Source organism: Fistularia commersonii, chromosome 15 (genome assembly GCF_037954325.1).
Source record: "Fistularia commersonii isolate RoL2024-O1a breed Wild chromosome 15, RoL_Fcom_v1.0, whole genome shotgun sequence".
In the NCBI taxonomy this organism is placed as follows: domain Eukaryota; kingdom Metazoa; phylum Chordata; class Actinopteri; order Syngnathiformes; family Fistulariidae; genus Fistularia; species Fistularia commersonii.
This window is the reverse complement of record NC_141298.1, coordinates 6,998,262-7,012,448: the sequence shown is the minus strand read 5'-3', so window position 1 is coordinate 7,012,448 and position 14,187 is coordinate 6,998,262. Positions and strand designations below refer to the sequence as shown.

At 39.7% G+C, this 14,187-nt stretch overlaps 2 protein-coding genes across 3 annotated transcripts in view; one reads left to right on the top strand and one right to left on the bottom strand.

Annotated features, from left to right (window-relative positions):
• The first annotated feature begins 210 nt into the window (after positions 1–210).
• On the top strand, positions 211–5,549 carry taf9 (TAF9 RNA polymerase II, TATA box binding protein (TBP)-associated factor). Its single transcript, XM_086160583.1, has 7 exons — positions 211–443; positions 1,504–1,585; positions 1,945–2,081; positions 3,303–3,437; positions 3,518–3,599; positions 4,331–4,438; positions 4,896–5,549. The coding sequence occupies exons 1-7, from the start codon at positions 408–410 to the stop codon at positions 5,045–5,047; spliced, it is 732 nt and encodes a 243-aa protein (XP_086016709.1). The 5' UTR covers positions 211–407; the 3' UTR covers positions 5,048–5,549.
• A 1,776-nt stretch (positions 5,550–7,325) lies between these two features.
• Positions 7,326–14,187, bottom strand: part of LOC147226326 (arrestin red cell) — a 29,637-nt gene continuing 22,775 nt past the window's right edge. Inside the window, exons 11-16 of one of the 2 annotated variants that reach the window (XM_086160581.1) lie at positions 13,518–13,590; positions 13,113–13,250; positions 12,944–13,027; positions 10,705–10,781; positions 10,536–10,590; positions 7,326–10,234 (exon numbers count right to left, since the gene is read on the bottom strand). In XM_086160581.1, the coding sequence (XP_086016707.1) occupies positions 10,144–10,234; positions 10,536–10,590; positions 10,705–10,781; positions 12,944–13,027; positions 13,113–13,250; positions 13,518–13,590 (518 nt within the window). In that variant the 3' untranslated portion in view covers positions 7,326–10,143. The remainder of the gene's footprint in view (positions 10,235–10,535; positions 10,591–10,704; positions 10,782–12,943; positions 13,028–13,112; positions 13,251–13,517; positions 13,591–14,187) is intronic. The other variant, XM_086160582.1, reaches the window with a different exon arrangement.

Here is a 14,187-nt window from a genome sequence, read left to right as displayed (position 1 = left end):
GCAGAAGTTAGAAGATCACAGGAAACAGAGTCAATGCATTGAATTGAAGTCATAAATTTAAAACACTCTGGAATTGCAACTTTAGTGTTCCCACTTTAGATAGCATGCAGGTTGGGTCTGGGAACTGGAAACGCTTTTTTCCAATTATTCTGATAGACCGTGAATGCGCTATTGACTGCGCCGCAATGCATCACGGTACTTTTACGTATTGCACGTATGCGGTGCTTCGCCAGGTATTGGAGGATCTTTTGCATACGCTGTATCACGAAGTAATCTCAAAGACACACAAAATGGCTCATTTGCTAAATAGTGCACAGAACAACAAGCAGTGAGCGATTTGTGACGTAGCGGAAGAAAAAGACAACGACTAAGATAGAAGAAGGAGCGAAGGCCGCCCTGTGGAAACAATGTCAGCACCGAAAACCATTCCGAAAGATGCGCAGGTAAAGTTCAAAGAAGTGTTAGCTTCATGCTGTTTTTGCTGCGCGGCGAGTTATTAAATCGTGGCCGTGTTTTTGATGTTAACACTGGATTTCTCAAACCTGTCGCCCACAGGCAGCGAATCAAACCATATTTATGAAAGTGTGTAAGCTAGCTTCCCAGCTAACGTAGCTTTTTTTCCTCCTCTCGTTCATAACAATGGTTAGCAGTTAGCATGTTGACATTCTGTGCAAGAGTTGCTCGGGTATACAGTAATTACACCTTTCTAGACGGAGTTTGTGCCTCAAAAAACTGGTTTCAAATATAAACGACACTTTCGAAGTGTCGTTACCGAGATACCACGAATCTCGAGTGACTGAAAACAAGTCACGCAGTTTCAATCCAATTTTTAGCGTCACGTTAGCATCACGTTAAATTGATTTTTCGATCGATGCGTGATAGCTAGCAATGGTGTGAATAAGTGTACCTTTATTTCTTTTAAGTTCCACTTCCTGTAACTTGAATTATTCGAATCTAAACTTACTTTCATACTTTTTCACTCTAGGGTTTATTGAATAGTCCTATGAAAGGATCAGTAATTCATCTTACAAAACCTAATGTCTAGGGATCTTGGGTTGACTTTGGGTTTTATGGAAATTTAGACTCAGTGTCTGCATATGTGAACACATTATTTCTCTAAAACTACACCATGTTACAAGATAGTGCATACTTTCTATGCAGATCGGGTCACAATGAGCCCCAAATAGCAAAGAGAAATGTAAACCATATAAGAGTGGATATAAGAGGTTGCAGCGAGGGCTTTTGTCATCATCTTTAGTTATTCTATAGATAATGAAAAGCATATATATCATCTGCTGCAGTTGCAAAGGTTATAGCTTGTGTTTGTTATGTCCTGGTGTGTGAAATTTGAACCATTTGCCCTTAAAGTGACCAAAACGTCCCACTTCATAAAGGTAGTTGTAAGTTACAAAAATCAGAAATATTGAAGCGTGAGATGCGACCTTTGTCCTTTGGCGTTAGTAGATGTGTTTCTCTGCCAGCTGAGATCATTTCTGTTCCTAGGTGATGATCCAGATTCTGAAGGACATGGGGATCACAGAGTATGAGCCCAGAGTCATAAACCAGATGCTGGAGTTTACTTACAGTAAGTGATGTCTCTTTTTCATGACGTGCCCATCGCTCAACTGCATGCCTGGCTTTCTTACTCTGCTTCTGGATGATTTTACAATAAAGCCGTTACAGACAGGTGCAGTTTTGCCTGCCTTGAGCTTTCAGTTGTGTGCAATCAAGTTCTCGTGCGTCTTTCGTTTGTATTACAAGATTTTAACCTTTGAAGTGTTACTTTAAGGAACTACATCAGAAAACTGCACATTGAATGACCTGGGAATAATAATTAATGATGAAAGTTTCAATTCTCAGTCGTGGTGTCTGCGCTCTTCATTCATTACAAGTCTAACTAGAGACCATCAGATTCAGATCTCAAAAACCTGTTTGTATTTCTAGGGTACGTGACAACAATAATAGAGGATGCCAAGATTTACGCAACACACGCCAAGAAGTCCACAGTGGATGCAGATGATATCAAACTGGCCATCCAGTGTCGCATGGACCAGTCATTCACCTCACCACCACCAAGAGATGTAAGCCGCTGCTATCATCACATGACTTATTATTATTCTACACATAAAGAAAGTTGAGATGACAGAGGTTTAAATTTGAAATAATGCCAAAATAAAAATGAGGTTATTTAGCTTCAGAGTCATATTGATCCTGTAAATGTCATCACAAACGCATGTAAAAAATGTTGCCATTGATCCGACCTCACATATACACATTGCACCCGTGCATGCGAGTGTTTGTCTCTCTCCTACCTTATCTGTAGTCGGGTCATTGGGGCAGCAGCCTCAGCCGAGGCCCAGACTTCCCTCCCCAGCCACTTTGTCCAGCTGCTCTCGGTAATCCCAAGGCGTCCTGGGTTGTTGTCAAGAGTCATAGTGCCTCCGGTGTGAACTGGGACTTCCTCACAGTGGGACTTGCCTGGAACACCTCACAACAGGAGTGTCTAGGAGGCATCCTGACCAGATGCCAGAACGTGGCACCACACAGAGTCAAAGTCTCCCGCCTCCTTGGACGTAGTCAAAGTTCTGCTTGAAACTCCCTCTGACAGGGGAAGCTGCCGGATGTTCCCGGCCGACCCTCACAATGTGTTTTGGGCCTGACTGATGTTCTCTCACCATCGGAACCACCTCACCACCAGGTGGTTGAGATGAGAGCTGTTGTGGGTCGACAGCTCTGCCCCTTCGTTTCACCAGTCCAATCAGATGACCATAAGTGGCCTAACGTGTCCTTGTGCCAATTGAACATATCCACGCCATAACACCTGAACATGGGGTTTGCTGTGGACAATCCATGATAAGTGCAGTTGCCCAGTAACAAAACACTGCTCAGGTTTAGATCAGGGGTCGTTCCACCAAATCAGGTTCTTCCAGATGTCATGGCCTTTGCCGACATGAGCATTAAAGTTGGTGGCAGGAAAACTCTAACGCCCCTTTTAGGGCTCCATTAAACATTAAGTGTAATTATGCTTGGAATTTCCTAATTGTGGATATGAAAGAAGCAAACCAGCAGGTCATCAAGTAATGAGAAAATAAGCGTAGAAAAGTACATTTTACAATGCTCTGACTCTCCATGTTGCTGCTGACCCACCAGTTAATTCAACTCTAATAATCTTAAAAAAAAAAAAAAAAAAAACAGAATCAATCAAAGGGCATCCTAGTCACGAGTTCTTGAGTGAATTTCCTTCGAAAGTTTGTTGTGGCTTTCTTTGTAAACTTTTTTCTGGCTTGTGTCTGTGCGTTCAGTTCCTGTTGGAGGTGGCAAGGCAGAAAAACCAGACTCCCCTCCCCCTGATCAAACCCTACACGGGGCCTCGGCTCCCCCCAGACCGCTACTGTCTCACCGCACCCAACTACAGGCTCAAGTTCATCCAAAAGAAGGTAAATCTTACCCCGTGTCCGGTGTTTCGCCCGCTTCAGAATTCCTCATTCACCTCAGTTGACACCTGCTTTCTGTCTAGGTGTCATCATCTGCCAACAGGATATCAGTGCCACGTCTCAGTGTGGGTGCCGTCTCCAGTAGACCAACCACACCAACGCTTGGTGAGTCTTCTTGATTTTAGGAAAGCAAGCGGCGCTGCGGCAAGGACTGATTGAAATCAATTTCTTCTTTTTTTCTTATTATGAAATTGAATGGGTAGCAAAATAATGGTAACACTGATAAATAAAAACTCAAGAGGAGAGAACATCATAGCTTTAAGAATGAACTACTAATTAATTTTATTACTTTTTTACATTTCAAAAAAGATTTTAAAGATCAAGCATCTCATCCAGAACATCTCACCTGCTCTTGTCACTATGGATTATTGTGAAATTTTCAAAATTTAATATTTGGTCACTTGGTTTTAAATGTGCCATCTTACAACTCTGCCGCGTATGGCTGCAGGACACATTTAGATAAGAAAATTAAACAGTACTGTAACTTAAAATTTTAGACATTTCAAGACAAAAAAGAGTAGCCGAATGACTAGAAAGGGCACATGTGCAAACAGTGCTTTAGACTAAACATCACAATTTGCTCTTAATAATCTGCACTGCCTATACTATACCCTAAGGGGATTTAAGCGGTTTCATGTAACTACAATAACAGAATATGTGACAGCGATCTACATTCTCAGCTAAACATCTCATGTTTTCGAGTTAAAGTTTGTGCCTATAAATGATATTCTCTGCATTTGTTTCATTTGTAATGTTGGCTGATTTTTCTATCTGTAAAACACTTTATTTACCTTCAAAAGAAGAGTGTGGTTAAACATAAGTAATTGTCTCCAAAGGTACACCCTGTGTCCAGTCCGTCACCAATAAAGTGGGACCTCAAGTGTCAAGCCAGAGGTTCACCGTGCAGATCCCACCCCCTTCTCAGACAGCGACCAGCAAAACCAGTGAGAACCCCCACCCCAATCAGACCACAGCAGCTTCATGTCATGTAGTTGCTGGAGTGTAACTGCTTTTTTTAAGAAGACATTCACAAAACCAAGTCTTGCTTGAATCCCACTTTGAATCCGAAGCTCATGCAGTCTCGATTTTCATCGCAATGTCAAACTGTGTTTAAAATGACTGCTTATTTGCGTTAGTTGAAATAGCTATTTTAATGGCTGCAACACTCTGTCGCCCATGTTTTCCCTTTGCTGTCACTGATGAACCAGCAACTTAAAAGCAGTGGCCAAAGTAATCTGTAAATAACCAGATTTGTTTGAGAATTTTAATTTTAAAAGAATTTACACTTGGAACTTTAAGAAACCGTCACATCTAAGAGCATAACTTAACTGCTCTTCAAAAACACATTTTCTTAAACGATAGTCAAGTCTGATTCTTTTTTTGCTCGTCTCGTCTCGACAGCTGCACCGTTGACACCCGCTGTCTCCAACGTCCTCATCAACCCATCTCTGATCGGCTCCAAGAACATCCTCATTACGACCAACATCATGTCACACAACTCTGGCGGCGAATCACTTAAGAGGAAGCACGAGGACGAAGACTACGATACTTAATGACAGCGCTGCAACAGCGCGGCTCTCCCTGACTGCGGTTTTTTCCAGAACCTTCATCTAACCTGAGAGGCTGATTCTTCACCTCCTCCGGCCTTTTTATGAACAAACTGCATCACAACAAGCGGCAGTGAGGTGATTTAAAGGATAATCTCTATTGACACTGAAGCTCAGTCTTGTCATTTAATCAGCTGGTTTTGTGGATTCAGTGTTAGTCGATAAATTCAAAATAAATGAGTATTTGATCCAAACAAGGAATTTAAACCTCAAATCAGATTGTATAGATACGCCCATTGGTCTGGAGTATCTGGGGATTGGTTGACCTCGTTAAGGTTTGTTCAAGGGTAGCTGGAAAATTTAATTAACTAGTTTGTTAGTCATCCTCATGTGCAGTCCCCTCTGTATCTGATAATTGAACAGTAAACAGTGTGTTTTACGAAGCATTTATGCTGGATATGTCAGAACTACACCTACTTTGTCGTTAAATAAACTCTCTATAACTAATTTTCTTTGCCTGCATGTTCTCATCCATAGCTCCTCATGTTTTTTTTTTTGGTTCCTTATCAAAGGTGCAGATGGATGCCTTTTTGGAGACTGACCTGATTTGAATCACACAATTCCAAAAAATGGTCAATACCTGAGTCCAAAGCTCTGATTTTGTCCCCCCCCCCCCCTTCAGGAATTAAACTGAATGCAAAAAACAACTTAGAATACACATTTTTAAATTATGCATACGTTAATGTAGCCAGATGTTTTAAAAAATTAAAATCGAGCACACAGCTACGCTCTTACTTCATTTTACCTTTAATAAGGAAAACAAACAAAATTCTCGAAATAAAAAAATACATGGCAAAACATTAGATTCTTAAATGATTATGAGGATAATGATGGTAGCATTGATGATACAGTAGAAGTTATAATATTCACCATAATAATAAAATAAATAAGCAGAATAATCACAAATCTGGCCATGTGTTTTCGTTACCAGCAGAAATCACTTCCTGTTTTGTAGACATTACGGTAAGCATCGCACAGGCCGGGGCGTGGCACTTCAAAATATTTTCACACTTAGCAAAGTTACCTCACGTATGCACTACAAAATTAGGACAGAATCACAGGTCGTACGATTCACAGCACTGCTCGGTTAAAACGAACGAAATGTGATGAACACGCCCCGCTTCCGGCTGCGACTTCCAGCGTATTCTGGGAGTCTGCAAACCACAAAGGCTGGAGATAGAGAGAGAATGAAGTTTTCCAATGAAACCCCTCTCTCCAAAAATGATAAAAGAAAAAAAAAAAAGCCGCAAGAAAATCTATGTGGGTTTGTGTCCGATCAAAGTGCAGTGCTCTTGAGTCATCTGAAACAATATACGCATTTTTTTTTTCCTTTATTTCTCCGGGTTTCACTGTAGTTGACATTAATGGCAAGAAAGCCAGTCTCTCAATTGCCCTCTGTGTTTGAACAGGAACATCTTAAGTCTCATTTCAAATCATAAAACTAGTATAAAAATTAAAAAGAAGTAAATGAAAGAGGAAACTTGTTTTCGGTCTTCTTTGGCTGCTTATTCCTCCCCTCCCCTCATGGCACTGTTAACGTCTGACACTTTCAATGCACCCAAAATTGTAAATAGCTTTTCTTCCTTTATCATACCTCTTCTGTCTTAAGGTAGGAACTTTACTTTTCCAGGTATTGATAATGTGACAAAATAACATAAAAAAAAGTAAAATAAATATAATCGCAAGAAAAAGGTATTTTGGCAAATTTGTGAATATCAATGCAGATCAGAGCTTTATGGTCCTAGGACAAATAAAATAAAATGTCATTATAAGAGAAAGAAAAAATGGCAAAGCGGGCACAAGACACACTTTCAAACTGCGTTGAATAAAACTATCCAAGGGATTCTGACAATTTAAGGCAGATGTTACAAAGCATGAATCAGGCTCAGTTAAGAGCCCAAACTGGAAAATTAAGCAGTATAAATTGTCAACTCTGTTGAAATTTGGATTTTTTTTTTTTAATAATTTATTGAATTGCAGGATACTTTTTTTTCTTTTCTTGCTGGTTTTCTGTTCATTGTCTTGTCTTTCTTGCCTATTTATCGCTTCTCATTATTTTGAAGACAATGCAGGCAGAAGGGGCGTTGAATTGGCATTACTTTTTCAATAAACTACAAATAAATTGACAGAAGTAAAAGCACAACAGTATTATTGTTATAGCCCTACTATGTAACTTATGGTCAAATAAGCAATGCGGCATCAAAATAGGCAACTGATGATATGATTCCTTGGAGATTCAACTTCTCATCACTTTATCAATTTCAGTGATAAGATATTTGGGGTTTGGTGAGCCTTTAAATTATAAAATGCGGGAGAAAACTCAAAAGTTTGATGACCAAAATAAAAATGACCCACAGCTTTCATACTTGAAGCACATCGTCCCTAATCAAAAAGGAGCTGTCGTCTTGTCGCTAATATCTAAAGTTTTGTCTAAAGATTTTTTTTTCCTGGTCAAGCTCAAACTCAAGCACTATAGTTTCTAGACATTCGACATTCCTCTCATGGAACGTGGCGAGATGATGTTCTTCTAAGACGCAAAGTCAATGTTGCCATGGTGAGGGATCCATCAAACAGTTAAGTCAACAGATTTGAATAAATCCAAAACGTGGGTTCGAGAAAATCCATTACACAACTTTACAAGAATGCGGCTGGATTCTTCAGTCACATCATTTGAGTCCACGACTACCCCGATGCAAAGGGCAATTTTTCAGCGAGTTTGTGTCTTTGGGAGAATAAACAAGAGTAATTTTGCAAATCCAACATGACACATCTGAATTCATAGAATTATCACATCAGAGTAAACAGATTGTGTAAAGTCATTGTTTTCCACCCAGCAAATCTTCTTTAGGATTTACTGCATGACAGCTACTGTGTTGTTAACAATAGCCAAATTTAGCTGATCGGCGAAAGAAAAAGGCGCGTCGTCAAATGGCGAACAAGGTTTAACATCGGAGGGCGATTACTTGGAGTGCGCCGGAAACTGACAACTACCTCTATTGTTATTTCTACATTAACTGTACTAACACTCAAAAAGTAACATACCTGAGCTCTACAGGTTCTACCTTGTGCCTTTGTTTTTGGCGGTGAGACAGATTTCATTCCACAAAATGTTTAAAAAAAAAAAAAAAAACTAAACAAAACTGCTTTTCAAATTTTTTACAGCTTACATTTATCCACCGACTTAACCAGATTTATCGGCTCTACTGCTGCCGTGAGTGAAGGCTGCAAAATGAACGTGAAGCAACATGAAGATCGGTTCGCTTCATCGCTGCGCTCAACCCAATTTTAATGTCTTTCTGTTGATAGACTGGTGTCATGGTTGTTAAGGCTGCGATGCCAATTTCAAACACAGTGTGTGTGTGTGTGTGTGTGTGTGTGTGCGGGGGGGATTCTAAAAATAGACAAAAGCCATTCTTAAGATGAATAGAGAATTAATGAAGAATATACTTAATAAATGGACTGTTACTTAAATCATAAAACTATTCACTTTTGAGTATTATTTACTAGACATATTACTAATGGCTTTTATCAGTTTAATAAAAACCATTAAACTCCGCTTTCTTTTTTTTGTTTATATGGTATCCATTAAAACTTGATATCCTCACCTAAGTTTTGGAATATCCAAGACAACAACCATCATCAGTTCAAGACGAATATCTTCTCATTTGAATTCTGAGCAAATGCGAAGGGAACATTCATTCTTTGTTACTTGCGCAGGTTTACTGGCGGGTAAAATTTAAGTTTCTTTGTGTTGCTTAAGTGATCACGTCGCAAATATCCGCCATGGTGCCTTGAGGACAGGCAGGAGATGGGAACTGTAAGAATATAATTTCATATAATCCATCGATTTATAGCATCTTCAGGAACTTTTCTGGTTGTCGCTGATTCCAAATTAGATCCTGATGTGATTTATTCAAAATAATTGCATTACAAGGATGCTGAGTTACCATCAAGGCAATCTGTACAAAGCATAACACTTAGGATGAAAAGGGTCGTTTCTGATCGGTTAGGATTAGATTTCAAATGCGGTGAATTTGACATGGAGCTTCACGAAGCTAGAAAATTCAGTGCCAGCCACTTTATGTTGATCCTGAGGGGAAAAATGTGCTTCACATAGGATCTGAAATTCTCAGTTTGTCTCGGAAATGTTGGTCATTTGGATGAATTTCTCATCACAAGTGGTAAACACCAAGTTAAGGGGGGGGAGGGGGTCAAAGTATGTCACTAGTGACCAGGATCTATCTTGATTCAGAAGAAAGAAAAAAAAAAAACTCTCAATACAGACATTTCCCTGCATAGGTTTCTGACTTAACCACTGGTGAATCATTTGAAAACCTTGAAACGCTAAATTATTTTGACTTTCAGCTTAATTATCTCAAAACTTGAGTTGTGATGCCTGAACTGTCCCGAGTCACATGACCGACATCAGAGTTGGACGTGATGAGAGCAAGGAGGATGGATGCTGGTGAAATTTAACTGTGGTCGCGGGTGTGTGAGTTGGAATGAGTGCATGCGTGTGTGTATTTCTGGTCCCACCTCACACGGTGGGGCAAATTCATCAGCAGAGCAGCTTGAAGAAAAAGGGCTATCGCTACTGAACACAGATTTTCTTGAATGTTAATTTTTCTACATTTCAAATATAGATTCTGTTTATACAAGGTGTGATTGTCGCCCTGAAATGGAGGCTTTTACAAAATGATTTCAAAGTAAATGTGGACGAACATTGCTTCCTACATATATGTTTATACAGTGGACCGTTCCTTCTCGAGCCCCACCCAAACCAGCTTACATCAGCAGAGTGTCACCTACATCCGTTCTGAACTACTCACCATGGATAAGGTCTGTGAATTTAAGAAGTATACAGCGACAATGGCGGCAAATGTGATGGATCCAAAAAAATAAAAAATAGGAAAAAAAAAAAAAAAAAAAAAACACCATCCAAACATGCCCCCATCATTCCTCCACCAGGGAAAATAATGTGTTTATGTGTTCACTGTATGACTGAAGTTATGAAGCAAGAATATGGAGGGGTTGGTAAACTCCTAGCAGTCCTCATCCTTGTCGTCCACAACACCTTTCAGCCGCAAGCGAGCGAAATCCTCAAACACAAAGTCATCGTCCTGGGAAATGCTGCTGAGAGAATGAAGAGTTTCATTCAACAACATGTTAACCACATCCCCGTCAATAAAACATTTAGCAGCACATTTAACGCGTCGCCCGATTTTATTCTTAAATATTACACGATTCAAATGTTTGACTTACAAATATTGCAAATGTTGCCGTTTCACTTTTGAAAGCAACTGTCAGCCAAGGTTATTCAAACAAAAAAAGTTCACGTTCTATAAAACGATGATGCTCTTTAAGCTTGCCAGTGAAAACTGCCAAGGAGCAAAACTTCACTCTTGTTTTTTTTTTCCTCAGGCGAGATACTCACTTTGTGTCGAATTCTATTAAGTTTGTGTCAATGGGGGGATCCATCTCTGGCACAGCTGTTACACAAACACACAAAGGAATAGGCGGGTCACACAGGAGCAGGGCAGAGGGCAGGAGGAAGAGGATGATAACTGTTTTAATAAAAGCGGTTCCCCTTGTGGTTGACTCACCGGACTGTGGGCGAGACACTGGTGGCTCAGCTGGTTTAGGATGCATTAGAATGAAGGGCAGCTCCACAGACACGTCTCTGAATAAGAAGAAGATACAGCCACTTGCACAGGGTCTGACCAGACAGCCCACTTCCTGCTTAGAACTTAATCCATGTATTGATTGATATGTGTAATTTAAAAAAAAAAAAAAAAAGTAGCAGCCAACTAGATTAATTCAGGACTAAAAGGTTGTTAAGAAAAAGTTGAAGACTAATTTTAAATCCATATGAAAAGACAAAAAGAATTGCAAAATGAATTTAAAAATGTAGCTGAATTGGACAGATTCCCTTTTTTTTTTGTTTTTGATAGTCACAGGGCACATCTCATTGAAGATATAATTAATAAGATGATGGAAAAATAGCAGAAATCTCAGTTCCCCCCCCCCACATGGATTCTCCTTACTTTGGTTTCATATAGGGATGTATTTGGAATTTGTTCTGTTTGTAAAAAAAGCAAGATCAATATACATTTTTCCAACAATAGACAATTTAAAGTTTGGTGTGTTACATTTAATCTTAGTGTCCAGTTCACCTGATTTCAACAGGTTTATGGAATCCTTGACCAAATGATGTGAGAATTTGCTTGGACGAAACACCTTATTGTGGTTTACATGGCACAAAAGGCACAAGAGGTGACTTCTGCTTTTACGTGTGTATATCCATTTAACAAAAAAAAAATCCTAAAAGACGATGAGAGATGAAATAAAAGGAGGCAACATTGAATAAAGTCAAAGGGAAGCATGCACAGTGCTGGCATGTTTAACAAAAATGTTTGATTTAGTGAAATCAAACATGCCTGCTTTAACTGTAACAGGTGTAGCATGAAACTAAACAACTTTAAGTATCCCAGCCATCTGTCAGACTGACAGTCACTTTATTTAGAATGGCTGTTTTGTGTTGGTTGTGTGCACGCATGCATGCCAGGTGGATGTTGTAGTTTAAATGTAGTTTGAAAAAACACAACCAAAATAAAAAAAACATGTTCTCTATGTATCTAGTCTAAAACGTACGTTTAAATATTGTGTCTATCGCTGGTATCACAGGTAATAAAACAACTGGTCCAGCTAAAACATCAGGGGCCTCATGTAAAAACGATTGTGCAGCTTCATACTGAAAGGTGGTGTAGACTCAAAATGGAGAAAGTATCTCAGCCCAAAAATGTAGAATCCATGCATACACTTGTTCCTGCACACCTTGATATATCCCATCTGACTAAAAATTGGGAGTCTGCGACTGAGGCTGTCAATGCAAGACGGGATCATCGCAACCCATCTGAAATGAAGAAACTTTTACACTGACATCAAAAGTCAGTGTAAAATGCAGAGTTGCTGCTCATTGCAGCCACAACGGGAGACCCAGGGATGACCAAGAGATACACAACTGAGCTGACAGTCAGTTCCCGTTGAAAGGCTCCTTTTACTAGGAACCCTACGATTGCTGGGATTTGTACTGACACTGGCAATGCACAACTCCCTCTGTAACGCTAGGGCCAGTTCAGCACTGAGATCCAGAGGGACTGCTCTCGGTAACCTAAATCAGCTGATAAACAAGTCATTATCCTTGACAAGCAGGCCAGCGTGGTCCCTGAAGACACCCTCTCTGAAATCTTCTAGTGGCAATGCCTTTTAGTAGTGCTAAAACTACCACACAATTGTAACAATTACGTGCCAAGACAAATTCATTTTATGGCATAATATAGGGGGGAAATCAGGTTATGAGGTTTTGTTTTATCATCTGGGTGAAAATCTTGAGTGATCAAACATCAGAAGAAAATTGCTTGATATCAGAACATTTAGGGGAACATATTTTGCGTGTAAAGGCGAGTTTCGGATCTCTGCAGTTTGGTACTATCAAATGACTTTGACAGTGCAATATATTTGTATAATGAATTTGCATAGCATTTTCTCACGGCACGTCGAAAATTTGCACAGCAGTGGACACAAGTCAGGGAAAAGTGGATTTCTGTACGTTGTGAAGTGTGTGGGGAACATGCTATACGCAGCATTCTGATATGTGCGCAATGTTGGTACATGAGGCCCCAGGTCATGTGGTACCACGCTAGAGAAAATAAATGAAGCCCAGGTCAGTTTTAGTTCATGGTTTATGTGTTGTAGTTCAGAAAGCCTGGTAAGTAGGGCATGTCGGCAAAATTGTGTGTGTGTGTGTGTGTGTGTGTGTGTGTGTGTGTGTATGCATCGTACCCTCCTCGTGAAACCACCAGTTTCACTTTGACTCTGTAGGAAACCAGGATCCCCAGAACCTCCTTGTTGGTGACATCCTTTACACTGACACACAAACACATAAGGGTCACATGGCTAAAAACAACTCCTGTATTATGTGTGTGTGTGTATGTGTGTGTTTTTGTGTTACATGGTGGAGGAGGCCAGGTTTGTGTCTTCATGTTTCAGCTTGCCATCGAGAGCAAGACCTCTCTTCTCTCGATTTTTGTCGAGCGTTGGGGTCAAAGTGTAAACCTTACACAAGGTGGAACTGGACGAGACCTGGTCACTGAAGAGGACATATAGCTGTTAACCAAGAAGTTCTGCATGTGAAAGCCCTGCCCTCAAATCCCACCTCAACCACTCTCATTTAAAAGTCAAAAATGACTGAAACCAAACTAGTAACTATGTAGCTTTTGCTGAACAAAATCTGCTTAATTAACAGTTTGTCTCGAGTAAATTTTTAGCTTACTAGTTTATGCAAGATCAGCCCAATGTTACACCAAAATCAGTCATCCTCATCATACACAGTTACAGGGATTAAAATTCGACTTACTCTGCCTCCAACTGTGCGACTGGACATTTATACTGGGCAGTACTGAAGAGGCAAATGTCTGCATACTGACGCACTGCAGAGATAGAGAGATGATGAACATATTTCAACATGCTTGCACCAATTTACTTTATTTTCCCCAATTACATTTCTTTCCTTTCAGCTGCTCCTTTCAATGTTTGCGACAGAAAATAATCTACCTCCATCTAACCCTATTGTGAAGTTTTTGTGGGATAAAAAAAAGATAGCCATCGAAAAACCATGAGCTGATCAATTTGAGTAGAATGATATCGGTGAGTGCCGATTCTCGTCAATGACAAAAGAGCATTTTTTTTTAGGAAAAGATTTCAAGTGATGTGTGTGCATCAGTTTATTCTGACCGACCAAGTGTAGAATTTGAAATCAATGGTTTGACTCATAGCTAGATTGTACAAAATAATACATTTTTACTAGCTAATATGGTATTTTGGGGGGATTTTGTGTTTGTTGATGCAATGAACTCATCCAAAGTGAAATCAATTTCTTGGAAATCAGTGATTAAATACATTGCATCAAAATCAGTGATTAAATACATTGTATCCCCTTTCACCATTGAGATGGTTTCAACTTGATCAGAAATAAACTATGCTAGGTCATAAAACGGCTGAATTTCGGAGTGTTTTTTTTGTTTGTT

Coding starts and splice junctions, on each gene's coding strand:
- taf9 (XM_086160583.1), top strand. CDS start 408: ATGTCAGCACCGAAAACCATTCCGAAAGATGCGCAG. Junction 1,586..1,944: donor GATGCTGGAGTTTACTTACA/GTAAGTGATGTC, acceptor TTGTATTTCTAG/GGTACGTGACAACAATAATA. Junction 2,082..3,302: donor CCTCACCACCACCAAGAGAT/GTAAGCCGCTGC, acceptor CTGTGCGTTCAG/TTCCTGTTGGAGGTGGCAAG.